At 49.2% G+C, this 13,679-nt stretch overlaps 1 protein-coding gene across 1 annotated transcript; it reads right to left on the bottom strand.

Moving 5' to 3' along the window:
* Positions 1-83: 83 nt before the first annotated feature.
* Positions 84-1,904, bottom strand: LOC132084981 (uncharacterized). The gene is made up of 2 exons (XM_059490313.1): positions 1,874-1,904; positions 84-1,510 (listed from the first exon to the last, which is right to left on the bottom strand). The coding sequence occupies exon 2, from the start codon at positions 1,493-1,495 to the stop codon at positions 254-256; it is 1,242 nt and encodes a 413-aa protein (XP_059346296.1). The 5' UTR covers positions 1,496-1,510; positions 1,874-1,904; the 3' UTR covers positions 84-253.
* Between the last annotated feature and the right edge of the window lie 11,775 nt (positions 1,905-13,679).

Genomic DNA, 13,679 nt, shown 5'->3' with positions numbered 1-13,679 from the left:
GGATATTTCCCAGCAGAATGTTTTGTATGTTTTACTCATTTTTTTGAGAAGCAAACAAAGGAGAATAGAACCTCACAAACCAGTTCTGTCCGTGCACAGAAATCTTTATTTCCCGTCACATTCATGGCACAGAGGAGCCACCTGGGAGTTCACAGCACAGGGATGCAGCACCAAGGGAACACAAGGGATGGGGACATGCTGGGGGAAAACTTGGAGGGCAAAGACTTGGCCGTTCCTGATGGGAGCCAGAGTGTTACTTCTGCTGGCAGGGCCAGCTGGAGCTCTGCTTGGTCTGGTGGGACACCATGCTGGGGATGACAACGGGACATTTCTGCTGCGAGGAGCCTCCACCGCCACCTCCAGAGCTGATGATGATGGTCTGGCCCGAGGAGCCGCCACCAGATCCACCACCGCAGCATCCAGAGGATCCACCACCGCCTCCACCTCCCATGATGATCTTCCCTCCTGAAGAGCCACCACCTGATCCTCCACCGCAGCATCCAGAGGAGCCTCCTCCTCCACCACCAGAGCTGATGATGATCTTCTGGGCTGATCCCCCACTGCCACCGCCGGATCCTCCACCGCAGCATCCACCGGATCCTCCACCGCCTCCACCGCCCATCATGCTCTTTGAGGAGCCACCACCAGATCCGCCACCGCAGCATCCACCACCTCCACCACCTCCACCTCCCATGATGACCTTCATCCCAGAAGAGCCACCACCACATCCTCCACCACAGCATCCACCACCTCCACCGCCCATCATGCTCTTTGAGGAGCCACCACCAGATCCTCCACCGCAGCATCCACCACCTCCACCACCTCCACCTCCCATCATGCTCTTTGAGGAGCCACCACCAGATCCGCCACCGCAGCATCCACCACCTCCACCACCTCCACCTCCCATCATGCTCTTTGAGGAGCCACCACCAGATCCGCCACCGCAGCATCCACCACCTCCACCACCTCCACCTCCCATCATGCTCTTTGAGGAGCCACCACCAGATCCTCCACCGCAGCATCCACCACCTCCACCGCCTCCACCTCCCATCATGCTCTTTGAAGACCCGCCACCAGATCCGCCACCGCAGCATCCACCACCTCCACCGCCTCCACCTCCCATTATGATCTTCATCCCAGAAGATCCACCACTAGATCCACCACCGCAGCATCCTCCGCCTCCTCCTCCTCCTCCCATCATGCTCTTTGAGGAGCCACCACTGGAGCCTCCGCCACAGCATCCTCCTCCTCCTCCTCCCATCATGCTCTTTGAAGAACCTCCACCGGATCCTCCTCCGCAGCATCCAGAGGAGCCTCCTCCTCCTCCTCCTCCGCCGCCAGAGCTGATAATGATCTTCTGGGCTGATCCTCCGGAGGATCCTCCACCGCAGCAGGATCCGCCTCCTCCCCCGCCGGAGGAGCCCTGGGACTGTTGGCTGCCCCGGCAGCAGCAGCAGCAGCCACAGCCGTGGCACCCGCTTTGTCTGGAGCACATCTTGCAGCAGTGACCCTGCAAGGAAAAGCTTTTTACTCCAGGGCAGTCACCAGTTCTCACGAGGCTTGTGACCCCACTCCTGCCCAACGCCACTTTGTAGTGGCCAGGATCATCTTTTAAAGATTTTTATCCCAAAGTTGTCCCACCTCCTTATCCCAAAGCCATTGCATGTCCATCTCTATCCTGATGAGAGACAACTTTCAGCAGCACGGGCTGATCCTGCTTCTGCTTGGTCTGGTGGGACCAAGGCATCCACAAGACATTTAAATTCACCCCAGCAACTTCCCCGCCCTTGCAGATATTTTTCACCAAAACTTTTGCATTTTGGAAGCAGGAAAGGAAGAGAAGAATCCCTGTCTTGGGCAGGCATGGACTTACCCTTCTCGGCTCTGACCACGGACACCTCAGGGCAAAGTTGAGCGAATGAAGCACCCCGAGATCCACCAACTTTTATACCGCTTTTCCTGAGTGGGAAGTGAGGCATCCAAAGGAATGGTGATAGGTTTATTTACCAAACAGACTCTCCTCCTCCATCCCACTTGTCCTGACTCACTGGGATGCGGACAATGCCTCTCCTGTGCATCACTTCCTCGGCTGCCCTGCATCCACGGCAGGTCCCACACGTGAGCTCGGCTCCTGTGGTTGAGTTCCCATGGTTGAATTCCTTCTGGGGCTCCAGAAGGATTCTGGAGGTTGCCACCCTCCACTCCAGCCAGGAGATGCCGCTGGTGACCGACACCAGAAGGGGCTGGGGAGCCTCATTTTATTGGGTGTTACACACTGGAGGAACAGGGGGGATTTATGGGGCGTCTGTGCAAGGCTGGGAATTGAATTCTGATGATCCTTTGGGGTCCCTTCCGCCTCAGGATATTCTGTGACTCCACCATGGAGATTCCCAGGGGAACAGGGATGGGACTGGAATTTCTGGAGCACCACAGGAATCCCTCGTGGCTGTGGGAGATTTCCCACCACAGCAGCGAAAGGTTGATGGGGATTTGTTTTTTTGGTTCCCCCACTCAGGAGAGAACAAAGGTCAGGCAGGCCCCACCACTTCAAGTGATGGAGATGGAGGGGTACCAGATCCATCATCCCCCCTGTACAGCAGCATCTCCATGGATATGGACCAAAAGGATGAATTTCTGCTCATTTTGGGCATAACTCTGTCATTTCTGAAGAAGGAACAAGATTTGAGGCTGTGCTGTGCCTCCTGCTGTCACCCTGAGAATTTCTGTAATTTGGATCCTGGTTTTCTTGATCCTGAGCCATTTCTGGGTGCATAAATTTCTGACAGCACCGTTTCCACCCCCCTGAAGTGGGACCCCAAACTCTGGCTTTGCTCTGTGCCAGCAATGTCAGTGTTTGTGCAGGTCCCAGCTGCTGGAATTTTATCACTCCCAACGACTTCCCATAATAAAATCCCAGGAAACTCAGCTATTCCAACGGCTGGAGGGGCTCATCTGGATGTGTTTTGAGGTATTTGCCTCACTGAGGTCCCCACGGGGGGTGAGGGCAGAGGGTGGAGGGACAGGAGAAGCCGTTAAGGTCACGGGTCACTCCTGTTTCTCCTGGGACAATTCCAGGTGTCCATCACCTGCCTCTCATAGAACAATTTCTTGGTTTAATTCCCTTTCTCTGCTAATTACCGGAGTAGACCACATCAAAGAGATTGCTCCCCACAGGGAAACTCCCTCTGGAGACTCACGCCCGGAGCTGTTCTGGCCCTGTGGGAATGAGGAAATACCAAAGTTTCCAGCCTGAGCATCCCAGTCCTTGGAAGGGCCTTGCTGGAGCCCCTGATTCCACTGGGGGCTCAGAGCTGGAAAAGTGCTGGAGAACTTCATTTCTCTTCCAGTTGTGAGAGCACCAGGAGCTTCTGCACCACCTCAGGAAGGGCCTGAACTCCTCTCACCCCATACTTACACCTTGAAATCCTTCACAGCTGAATTTGGTCATCTTCTCTCTCTGAACCCACTCAGAACTTTCTTGGGCATCACCAGGATTTTGGTGAGATAGAGAAACCCCAGTGATAAATTCTGTGGTACCTTCTCTGACAGGCAAAAGTCAGGATCATCATCATCAAGATTCATTTAAAAATGACTTGAGAATGTTTAGTGAATCCAAAATCTCTTCTACCACTCGGGTTTCAGTGCAGTTTTGCTCTGGAGCTTTATTGAAACAGCACTGGAATCAAACCAGAAATGGAAATAAAGGGATGATAAATGAAGTTTATTTCCAACCAGTGATGGAAATAAAGCAACCGGGGCCAGAAAATTCAACCACTCACACACAGAACTTTCTAGCATTGCATTTTTTATTTTCTGGTTCATGCACTTGAAAACTGGGGCAGGAGCAGGGACACGGAACAACCCTGGCTGGAATTAGATACACAACACCAGAGGTTCCGCTCAGAACATTCCCAGGGGAAGGGAGAAGAGAACAACACAAATAATCTTAAATTGAATAGATGAGGAAATGTCAGGCATCTTCATATCTTGGGCTTCCTTGGTGGCAGAGTCCTTCTGGCAGCCACTACTTGTGCTTGGTCTGCGGTGGCCAGCAGATGGGCTGGGTCTGCTGCTGCATGGACATTCCTCCAGAGCTGGAGGAGCCACCTCCACCTCCACCACCGCCGCCGATGATGACGACGGGACCTTGGCCCTGGTGGCCTGAGCCTCCTCCACCTCCTCCTCCTCCCCCAATGCACACAGGGCCTTGGCTTTGCTGCCCTGAGCCACCTCCTCCTCCTCCACCACTAATGATGATGGGACCTTGGCCCTGGTGGCCTGAGCCACCACCTCCTCCTCCTCCCATGCCACCTCCAATGCAGATGGGACCTTGACCCTGGTGCCCTGAACCTCCTCCTCCTCCTCCACTTCCACCACTAATGATGATGGGACCTTGGCCCTGGTGGCCTGAGCCACCACCTCCTCCTCCTCCCATGCCACCTCCAATGCAGATGGGACCTTGACCCTGGTGCCCTGAACCTCCTCCTCCTCCTCCTCCACCACCACTAATGATGATGGGACCTTGGCCCTGGTGGCCTGAACCACCACCACCTCCTCCTCCTCCTCCTCCCATGCCACCCCCACCAATGCAGACGGGACCTTGGCCTTGGTGGCTTGAGCCACCACCACCACCACCACCACTAATAACGATGGGACCTTGGCTTTGTTGACCACCACCACCTCCTCCTCCTCCTCCACTGCCACCTCCAATGCAGATGGGACCTTGGCCCTGCTGCCCTGAACCTCCTCCACCTCCTCCACCTCCTCCCTTGCCACCACCACCTCCTCCACTAATGATGATGGGGCCCTGGCCACCACCACCACCACATCCACCTCCTCCTCCTCCACCTCCTCCCTTGCCACCCCCACCTCCTCCACTAATGATGATGGGACCTTGGCCACCACCACCACATCCACCTCCTCCTCCACCTCCTCCTCCTCCCTTGCCACCACCACCTCCTCCTCCACTAATGATGATGGGACCTTGGCCACCACCACCACATCCACCTCCTCCTCCACCTCCTCCTCCTCCCTTGCCACCACCACCTCCTCCTCCACTAATGATGATGGGACCTTGGCCACCACCACCACCACCTCCTCCTCCTCCCTTGCCACCACCACCTCCACCTCCTCCTCCTCCTCCCTTGCCACCACCACCTCCTCCTCCACTAATGATGATGGGACCTTGGCCACCACCACCACCACCTCCTCCTCCCTTGCCACCCCCATCTATGCAGATGGGACCTTGGCTTTGCTGCCCTGAGCCTCCTCCACCACCACCTCCTCCACTAATAATGATGGGACCTTGACTTTGCTGGCCACCACCTCCACCACCACCGCCACCTCCTCCACCACCACCGCCACCTCCTCCACCTATGCAGATGGGACCTTGGCTTTGCTGGCCACCACCACCTCCACCTCCTCCTCCCCCTCCAATGCAGATGGGTACATGGCTCTGGTGGTCAGAACTTCCTCCACCACCTCCACCCCCTCCAATAATGATGGGACCTTGGCTTTGTTGCCCACCACCACCTCCTCCTCCTCCTCCTCCAATAATGCAGATGGATCCTTGGCTTTGCTGGCCTCCTCCTCCTCCTCCACCTCCTCCTCCTCCACCTCCACAGGAAGTTGATGCCATGTGAGTCTGATAAATGATCCCACCACCGCCACCGCTGCCACCGCCACCGCCGCAGCAGCCTCCTCCTCCTCCGTGGCAGGACGATCCCTGGCTCTGGTATCCTCCTCCACCGTGGCAGCATCCTCCTCCTCCACCTCCTCCATGGTGGCAGCAGCAGCAGCAGCCGCCACCGCCGTGGCACCCTCCGGACTCCTGGGACATCCCTTGGCCATCACCCTTCTGCTGGTGGGATCCCATGGTCTGTGTGATGGGAGTCCTGCAGGAGAGACAAAAAGTCCAGGCCTGAGCACTTCCAGAGGGAGGGAAGTTTGTGCTACTGGGCCATCCCATTCCCTTCAAACAGGGAATGGTCTTCTCTTCCCATTTTGGTCCTTCTGCTGCCCCTGACTGATGCAAAACTTGTCAGCTTGAGGAATTATTGAATAAACTGAAAACCTGTGAAGCAAAAACTTATTCCATCTACAGAACCTCCTTATCCAGATATAACTGTTCTTTTTTTATCTAGGACAATGATCACACCTTAATTCCCTCTTGCAGCAGGTGTGTCACTGCAAGAGGCACATGAGGCTGTGGTACCCCAGAATTACCCTCATCCAAATGTGGTTTGTGGATTGTGAAAGGGCTGCAGTGCTCAGGGACAGGGATTAATATTCCCTGCAGGAAAGAACCCGGCTCGTCATTTGCATGACAATAACTCCGTTGTACTTTGAAATTCTTCAATCCCGCTTTCAAAGGAGCTCAGTGTTTCATTTCTCCTCCAGAAGGAGAAGGAAGAGGAGCAGCCTGTGAAAAAGTTGTCAGAGATGCAAAAGAAAGGAGGGGAAAAAAAAGCCCAAAACTTCAGCAGCTCCAGGGCAGCACTTGCAAGGTTTGATGTATGTCTGTTCCCGAGGGATGCTCTGAAGATTGAGCTCTTCTTTAACACTTAATCCCCACCCCAGCCATGTCCTCTCTGCTGGCAGCAGGAATTGATGTTCCTGTGAAGGGAAGGGATGGCTCTGAAAGGAAAAGATCAGCAGGATCTGGTGCTCAAACCTCCAAGAAATGAAGTGCTCCTCAGGAAATGCTCCTCAAGAAATGCTCCTCAAGAAATGCTCCTCAGGAAGTGCTCCTCAAGAAATGAAGTGCTTAAAAGAAATCCCTTCCCCCCCAGATAAAAGGCTGGAAAATGAGGATAGAGCCCCATTTTGTGTTTCTGTTCCTCTGTTTCCCACTCTTTGCAGAGTTACTGCCCTTTTCCTCAAGGTTTGTTTTCCAAGAATATTCTGGAGTTGTGTATGTGAGGTGCTGGGCCCAGAGAAATCCAAGGGGCTCCAAACCCCAGATTTTCCACGTCCCAGCTCTCTCCTTTCTCGATCCCTGAACTGGTAGGAAAAAACCCAAAAAAATAACTGCAAATAAAGAGAAATTTTTTGAATTGTGAGACCCAAAATCCATATTTAACCCCACATTTCCACTTCAGCATTCCAAGCCTAATCAGCCAAATTAATTTCCATCTCTTACCGTGTCCCACGGCACGAACCAGTGGAAAGGAGTCAACGGGACTGAGGGAACGTGGTGTGGGAGAACTTTTATATAGGATCTGGTCCTCCTCTTGGAAAGAAGCAATGATTGATTTATTTATGGCCAAGCCCAGCCCCGGCTGCCCACTTACTTCGCATAATCTCGGGCTCAGTCACTGCAGAGATTGCTATCGCCCTTCCTTCCACCACCTCTTCTGTTAAAATTATCGGATGGCTCCACCTACTCTGAGCAAAGTGAGGAAACACCAAAAACCAGAAATGTTTTCAGCATAAACAAGTGATTTTTGATTTTATGCCCCTCTCTAGAAAAGTGCGCCATTCCAGTGAGGAAATTTGGGAGGGGGAGATTTTGTCTTTATGGATGAAAGGAATTTATTTCTCATTCTAGAAAATATTTCTGAGCTGCCAGAGGCGGCCCTGGCATGTCATTAGGGTGTGATGCAACCCAGGCTGTGGATTATATGTTCCTGATGACACCCACGTTATTGCCAGGGACATGTTGGGCTCCGGCGAGTCCGAGGACCTGCAGCTCCCCAAAAACACAACAAATGCCTCCAGAGCCAGAGGTTGGAGTGATGCAAATTTGTGGAGGCTCCGGGTGATTTACAACCCTTGGAGGGTTTGACCTACCGAGAAGTAGAGGGAAGAAGCCCAAAAAAGCCCAAAGAAGCCCAAAAAGGAGTGAAATGGTCCTTGGGGAGATTTGCAGAAAGGTTGAGGGAGTTGGGGCTGCTCAGCCTTGAGGAAGGGAAGTTTTGAGGTGACCTCATTGTGGCCTTCCAGGACCTGAAGGGGCTACAAGGAACATGGGGAGAGATTTTTACAAGGATTTGGAGCAACTAGAGAAGGGGGAACGGGTTAAAACAGAAAGAGGGGAAATTTTGGGTGGATATGGGGAAGAAATTTTTCCCTGTGAGGGTGGTGAGGCCCTCACCCCTGAACTGCCAGGGAATCCACTCTGGGTAGAGTTTGCTCCCATTTTTCCCAAGCTGGAATTGTTCCAGAGAGCAAAACTCTCCAGCTCCAGGCGAGCTCCAAAGTGCCAGAGTTGGGAGGATCTTTCGCTCAGATGGAGCTGATTGAGGCAATGGGAAGTTGATTTATTATTTCAGAGATGATCTTGGCTCCAGAGCCGCAGGCTGTGTCACCCAGGTGCCACCTTCCTGCCCAGATCCTGCCCAAATCCTGCCCTGGAGGCTGCTCAGTCTTGTCTCAGTTTTATCTTGTCCTCACCAAATGCCACCACAGGACCTGGATGGAGGTGACACCACCACGGGTGGCAGAGGACAAGGGCCTCCTCCTCAGGGCTGTGTTGGAGGGTTTCATCTGAATGGGATTTCATGGGATTTTTTTTAGAAGAAGCCCCCATCAATATACATATTTTAAAATTTAACATATTAACATTTATATATGGAGAATTGCATTTATATATATATAAATTAACATTTATATATATAGCATATATATATATATAAATTATACATTAACTTTTATATATACATATATAGTATATAAAATATATTTAAAATAAAAATAGAAAATAAAAAAAATAAAAGTAAAAGTATATTTTTATATATATAAAATTAACATTTTTTATTCAGAAAACTTTTGGAAGTCTCTTCTCCATATCACTCCCAAGAGATGCTCACACACACCTGGCTGTTGGAGGATGAGCAGGAGAGTGGGTAGATTAAAAATACCCACAAAAAAAGTTCAATTAAAAAAAAGAAATTAAATAAATAAACAATAATAATTGCTCTGTTTAATAAATAAACAGAGTAAAAAAATGAAATCATATAAAATTCACCTCCCTTTTCCTGAAATTTGGTGCTTTATTTCCCACAAAACTGGAGGGAAATTTAACTTTACTTGAATTAAAATTTAATTTTAATTGAATTAAACATTTAATTGAATTTTTAAAAAATAATAAAATTTAATTTTAATTGAATTAAAATTGAATTAAAAGTGGGGCAGGGAAGGGAGAGGTGAAGGGACCTGTGCAGCTCTGGAATCAGAGGAAGGGCTGTGGTTGCAGCACATCCTTTGCATATCTGGAGCAGCTTGTTTATCTCTGCTGCCGGGATCCAGGGCATTCAGGATGCACCTGCCAGGTGCATCCTTTAATTAATCAAAAATTAATCTGGATTTCTGGAAACCATTCTCCTGATTTCTGGGTGCAAATTTCCTGATTTTTAGGCGCAATTTTCCTGATTTCTGGGTGCAATTCTCCAGATTTCTGGGAGCAATTCTCCTGATTTCTATGAGCATTTGTCCTGATTTCTGAGAACAATTTTCCTGATTTCTGAAAGAAATTTTCCTGATTTCTGGGAGCCGTTTTCCTGATTTCTGGGAGCAATTTTGGTGGTCAGAACACCCTGATTTCTGGGTGTATTTCTCCAGATTTCTGGGTGCAATTCTCCTGATTTTTGGGTGCAATTTTTCTGATTTCTGAAAGCATTTTTCCTGATTTCTGGGGGCATTTCTAATTTCTGAAAAGAATTTGTCTGATTTCTGGGTGCATTTATCCTGATTTCTGAAATAAATTTTCCTCATTTGTGGGGAGCCATTCTCCTGATTTCTGGGAACAATTCTCCTGATTTCTGTGTGCATTTCTCCAGATTTCTGGGTACAATTCTCCTGATTTCTGGGAGCATTTCTCCTCATTTCTGGGAGCAATTCCCCTGATTTCAACACCTGCTGTGATTTGTATCTCCCTGCCAAGGAATTTCGACACAACTAACGAGGTTTGTGTACCCCAACCAGGACAACTTTCCCCAATAATTAATTGCCAGTGGTTTTGGCAGTGGAACAGTCGATTGTCCAGTTGTGCCTCGCTTCCCTAATTTCACTTTTATTTGGTCCCTGCACTTTGCCACCACCATTTAAGCCTCGGCCACACCCTGGCTTCCATTTTCTTCTTTCCCCCATGCCGGTTCCTCATTCTTTAAGGTTGGGAAATCCTTGGAGCTTCACTGGGAATTTGGGAGCTGGGAAATGGGATGAGCTGGGCCTGCCCTTGGCATGGCCCAAAGCAAAGCTCAGCTTAACAAAACCTTGCCTGGCTTTAAATCCCACACAGGAATGGCCTGGGAGTCAAAATGTTTCTGAGTGCTCTGATGAATTCCTGGCAAATTCCTCCAAAGTTTGGAGGATTAGGATTTAGGTTGATGAAGGGGATTGAAGCCTGTTCCAAATGGATCCAGGTTGAGAATGTTGGGAATTCTCAGCCTGTGGAGATCTCAGAGACTTTTCCAGGGTCTGCAGGGGCTCCAGGGGAGCTGGAGAGGAACTTTATATATAAAAATTATATATATGTATATATATATATATATATATATATATATATATATATATATAGTATATTTATAATTTCCTCAGGAACTTCAAAGAATGACTTCACACTGAAAGAGGGGAAATTTAAAGGGGGTATTGGGAAGGAATTGTTCCCTGTGAGGGCGGGGAGGCCTTGGCCCAGGTTATTCCATGGATTTCCCATCCCTGGAAGTGTTCCAGGCCAGGCTTGAGGGGGCTTGGTTTGGTGGGATGTGTCCCAATGTGGTCAGACAGAAACGATCACTTTTAAATAACTAAAATTTCCCAAGAAGTGGAAGAACATTTCGAAAATAAATTAAACCTGGGACTTTTTGGCAAGCCAGGACCTGGAGCTGAGCCTGAGCGAGGCAGACACTGGCGGCAGATGAAACAAAAAAGAAGAGAAGCCAAAATTGAGCAAGAGCTCCAGCCCGCCCCCTCAGAGGTGCAGATCCCTTATCAAACCCACGGCCTCATCACGGGAGGGTTTGGTAATGGCAGCAAAATTGGGGCCACTTCCTTCCTGCACACACCAACCTTGGGCCCATTTGGGTTGTGTCATCCCAGATGCCATCACATCATCCCTGGAGTTGGACTTCCCACCATGGTGGTGACCAGAGAGAGCCCCAGGAGTGTCACCCAACCCCAAATGTCTCAGCTGAGGTGGAGACAACACAAAGCAACACTCTCCATTTTCAGAAGGCTTCAAACTGTTTTTATTCTATTTATTCTATTCTTTCTATGTATTCTGTTGTTTCTATTTATGCTATTATTTCTATTTATTCTATTTTAAAAAGCATGAATGCTGTTTATACATTCTTACAAAACTCATAAATTTAGACTTATTGGTCACAAGAGACAAACAAAGAGTTTATTGGAATAGACAGTTGCAAGTTTCTCTTGTTTCTCCTTTTTTTTCTTGGCTTCTGTGTCAAGGACCTCAAGATTTCTCTTATTCCTCCTTTTTTTCTTGGCTTCTGTGTCAAGGTAGAAAATCCTTTTAGGAGTGAACATGGATCCTCTTCTCAAACTGCTCTCTGGCTCATAGGAGTCTCTGTAAAACCTCTCCCACAGGAAAATAACATTTCTTTCTGCTTCCAGAGGGGGAATGAACCATGGCAGGGTCCCACATCCACCCTGGAGTCCCATGGGGTGACAAATCCATCAGCTCAGACCAAACTTCCTGTGCTGATAAGGGCACACCTGGCTGGCCAGGGCATCACTTGGAGGTGACAAATCCATCAGCTCGGGGACACCTCCATGGCTTTAGGGACAGGACACCTGACAGGATGTCCTGGGAATCATCTGCCACTGCCCAACCCCCTGGCACAGCAGGGAAGGAATATTTTTTGTTTTAATGGTGGTTTTTTTTGCAGTTTTTCAGGTTTTAGTTTTAATTTTTCCTGGGTTAGGGCAGGGTGAGGAGAGCCAGAGCTGCCTGGAATTTTATTTGTACAGCAGGATCCCCTCCCAGTGGGAATTCTGCTGTCTCTCAGTATCCTGGGCTAATAAAAGCTGTCCTTGGGTGGATTGAGGTGATTTTTGGGGTTCTTTCCAACCCAAACCATTCTGAGGCTCTGTAATTTTGACATTTCAAGACATCCCCAGAGGCAAGAGCATCCACCATGAAGGGAGGGAAATAAATCCTCGTGGTTTTGTTTTGGGTCACTCCCTGCAGCTCTAAGCATCATGAGCAAATTTTTATTTGACCTTTATTTGCTCCAAACCTTTTATCCTCACCCCCAGGACTTTTCCAGAACCCCTCCTGGGCATTTTTCCATTTTCTCTCTCCTCCCCACCAAGGAGCTGAAGCATTTCTGGGATGCCAGGAGGGCTCGTTGGCCAAGCCTGTCATTGTCACCCAGACACCAACGTCACTGCCAGCCCCATTCCAGCATCCACCAGGGATCCGTGGGGACAAGGGCAGGACAAACTCCTGGGGAAGAGGGAGCTGCTCGTGCCCTGGCCAGTTCAGCTGCATTGCTTCCTATTTTTGAGGATCCACCCAGCTCTTTACTGGGTCATCTGCCCAGTTTTTCCCTGTGACACTGAGGCAGCTTCCTCCCCTTGTTATTCAGAAAATTACAGTCATCGAATGGAAAGTCTTAATTGCTCCATTCATTATCCTCGGGAGTCATATCCGACTGTTAATTTATTTTGCCTGGGAACTCCCCAAAGGCTTCCCGAGGTTTTTGGCCTAAATCAGGATTAGCTGCTCTGGGGACAGTTGGAGGAAGGAATGTCACCAACACAGGGGATCCTCTCAGTGCCACCAGCTCCTGTGCCACCAAAACCAACCCCAATTTTCTCAGAGTGGGGAGAGACCTCTCTGTGATTTTTGGGGATGCTGGAGCCTTTCCCCCTCACCAACAGTTGATTTTTTGTTACTTCCATGAGGATTTCAGTAAAGGACAGGAAAACCAGGACCTGTTTTGTGGGACACATCTGAAATACGATGTTTTGTGCAGGGTAGAGGCATCTGGAAGTCTTCTTATCCTCTTTCTAAGGGCCTGGAATGACAGGACAAGGAGGAATGGCTTCAGATGGACAGAGACAATGTTCAGATAGGATTTTGGGAAGGAATCCTTGTTGTGAGGGAGGGTAGGCCCTGGCACAGGTGGAGCAGAGAAGTTCTGGATGCTCCTGGATCCCTGGAAGTGCTTGGAGCAGCCTGGGATGCTGGGAATTGTCTGTGCCCATGGCAGGGGTGGGATGGGATGAGCTTCCAGCCCCTTCCAAGCCAAACAACTCCATGATTCCACCATCCTTAAGACTCACATTTAAGAGCCAGGGTTCCCCCAGATCCTCCTGGTGGAACTGCAGGTGCAGCACAGCCGGGTGAGGCCAGCCCTGCTCGCTGCTCATCCCATCAGCACCACCCAGAGAGAGCTCAGGGAAGTTGGGATGGACAGGGAGGAACATCCCAGAAAAACAGCAAATCCCATTATATATTATGCTGTATTATACCGTTATTATATTATACCGTTATTATATTATACCGTTATTATATTATACCGTTATTATATTATATTATATTATATTATATTACATTACATTATATTACATTATATTACATTATATTACATTATATTACATTATATTACATTATATTACATTATATTAAAGTATATTATATCCATTATATATTGTAAATCATATATATTATATACTATATATTATATATTTTATTATATATATAATATATA

The sequence above is a fragment of the Ammospiza nelsoni genome, chromosome 28, assembly GCF_027579445.1.
Source record: "Ammospiza nelsoni isolate bAmmNel1 chromosome 28, bAmmNel1.pri, whole genome shotgun sequence".
In the NCBI taxonomy this organism is placed as follows: domain Eukaryota; kingdom Metazoa; phylum Chordata; class Aves; order Passeriformes; family Passerellidae; genus Ammospiza; species Ammospiza nelsoni.
The sequence above is the reverse complement of the archived record's forward strand: the minus strand, read 5'-3'. Positions and strand labels throughout refer to the sequence as shown.

What these genes read in the sequence shown, in the direction of transcription:
- LOC132084981 (XM_059490313.1), bottom strand. Translation starts at nt 1,495, where the DNA reads ATGTGCTCCAGACAAAGCGGGTGCCACGGCTGTGGCTGCTGCTGCTGC.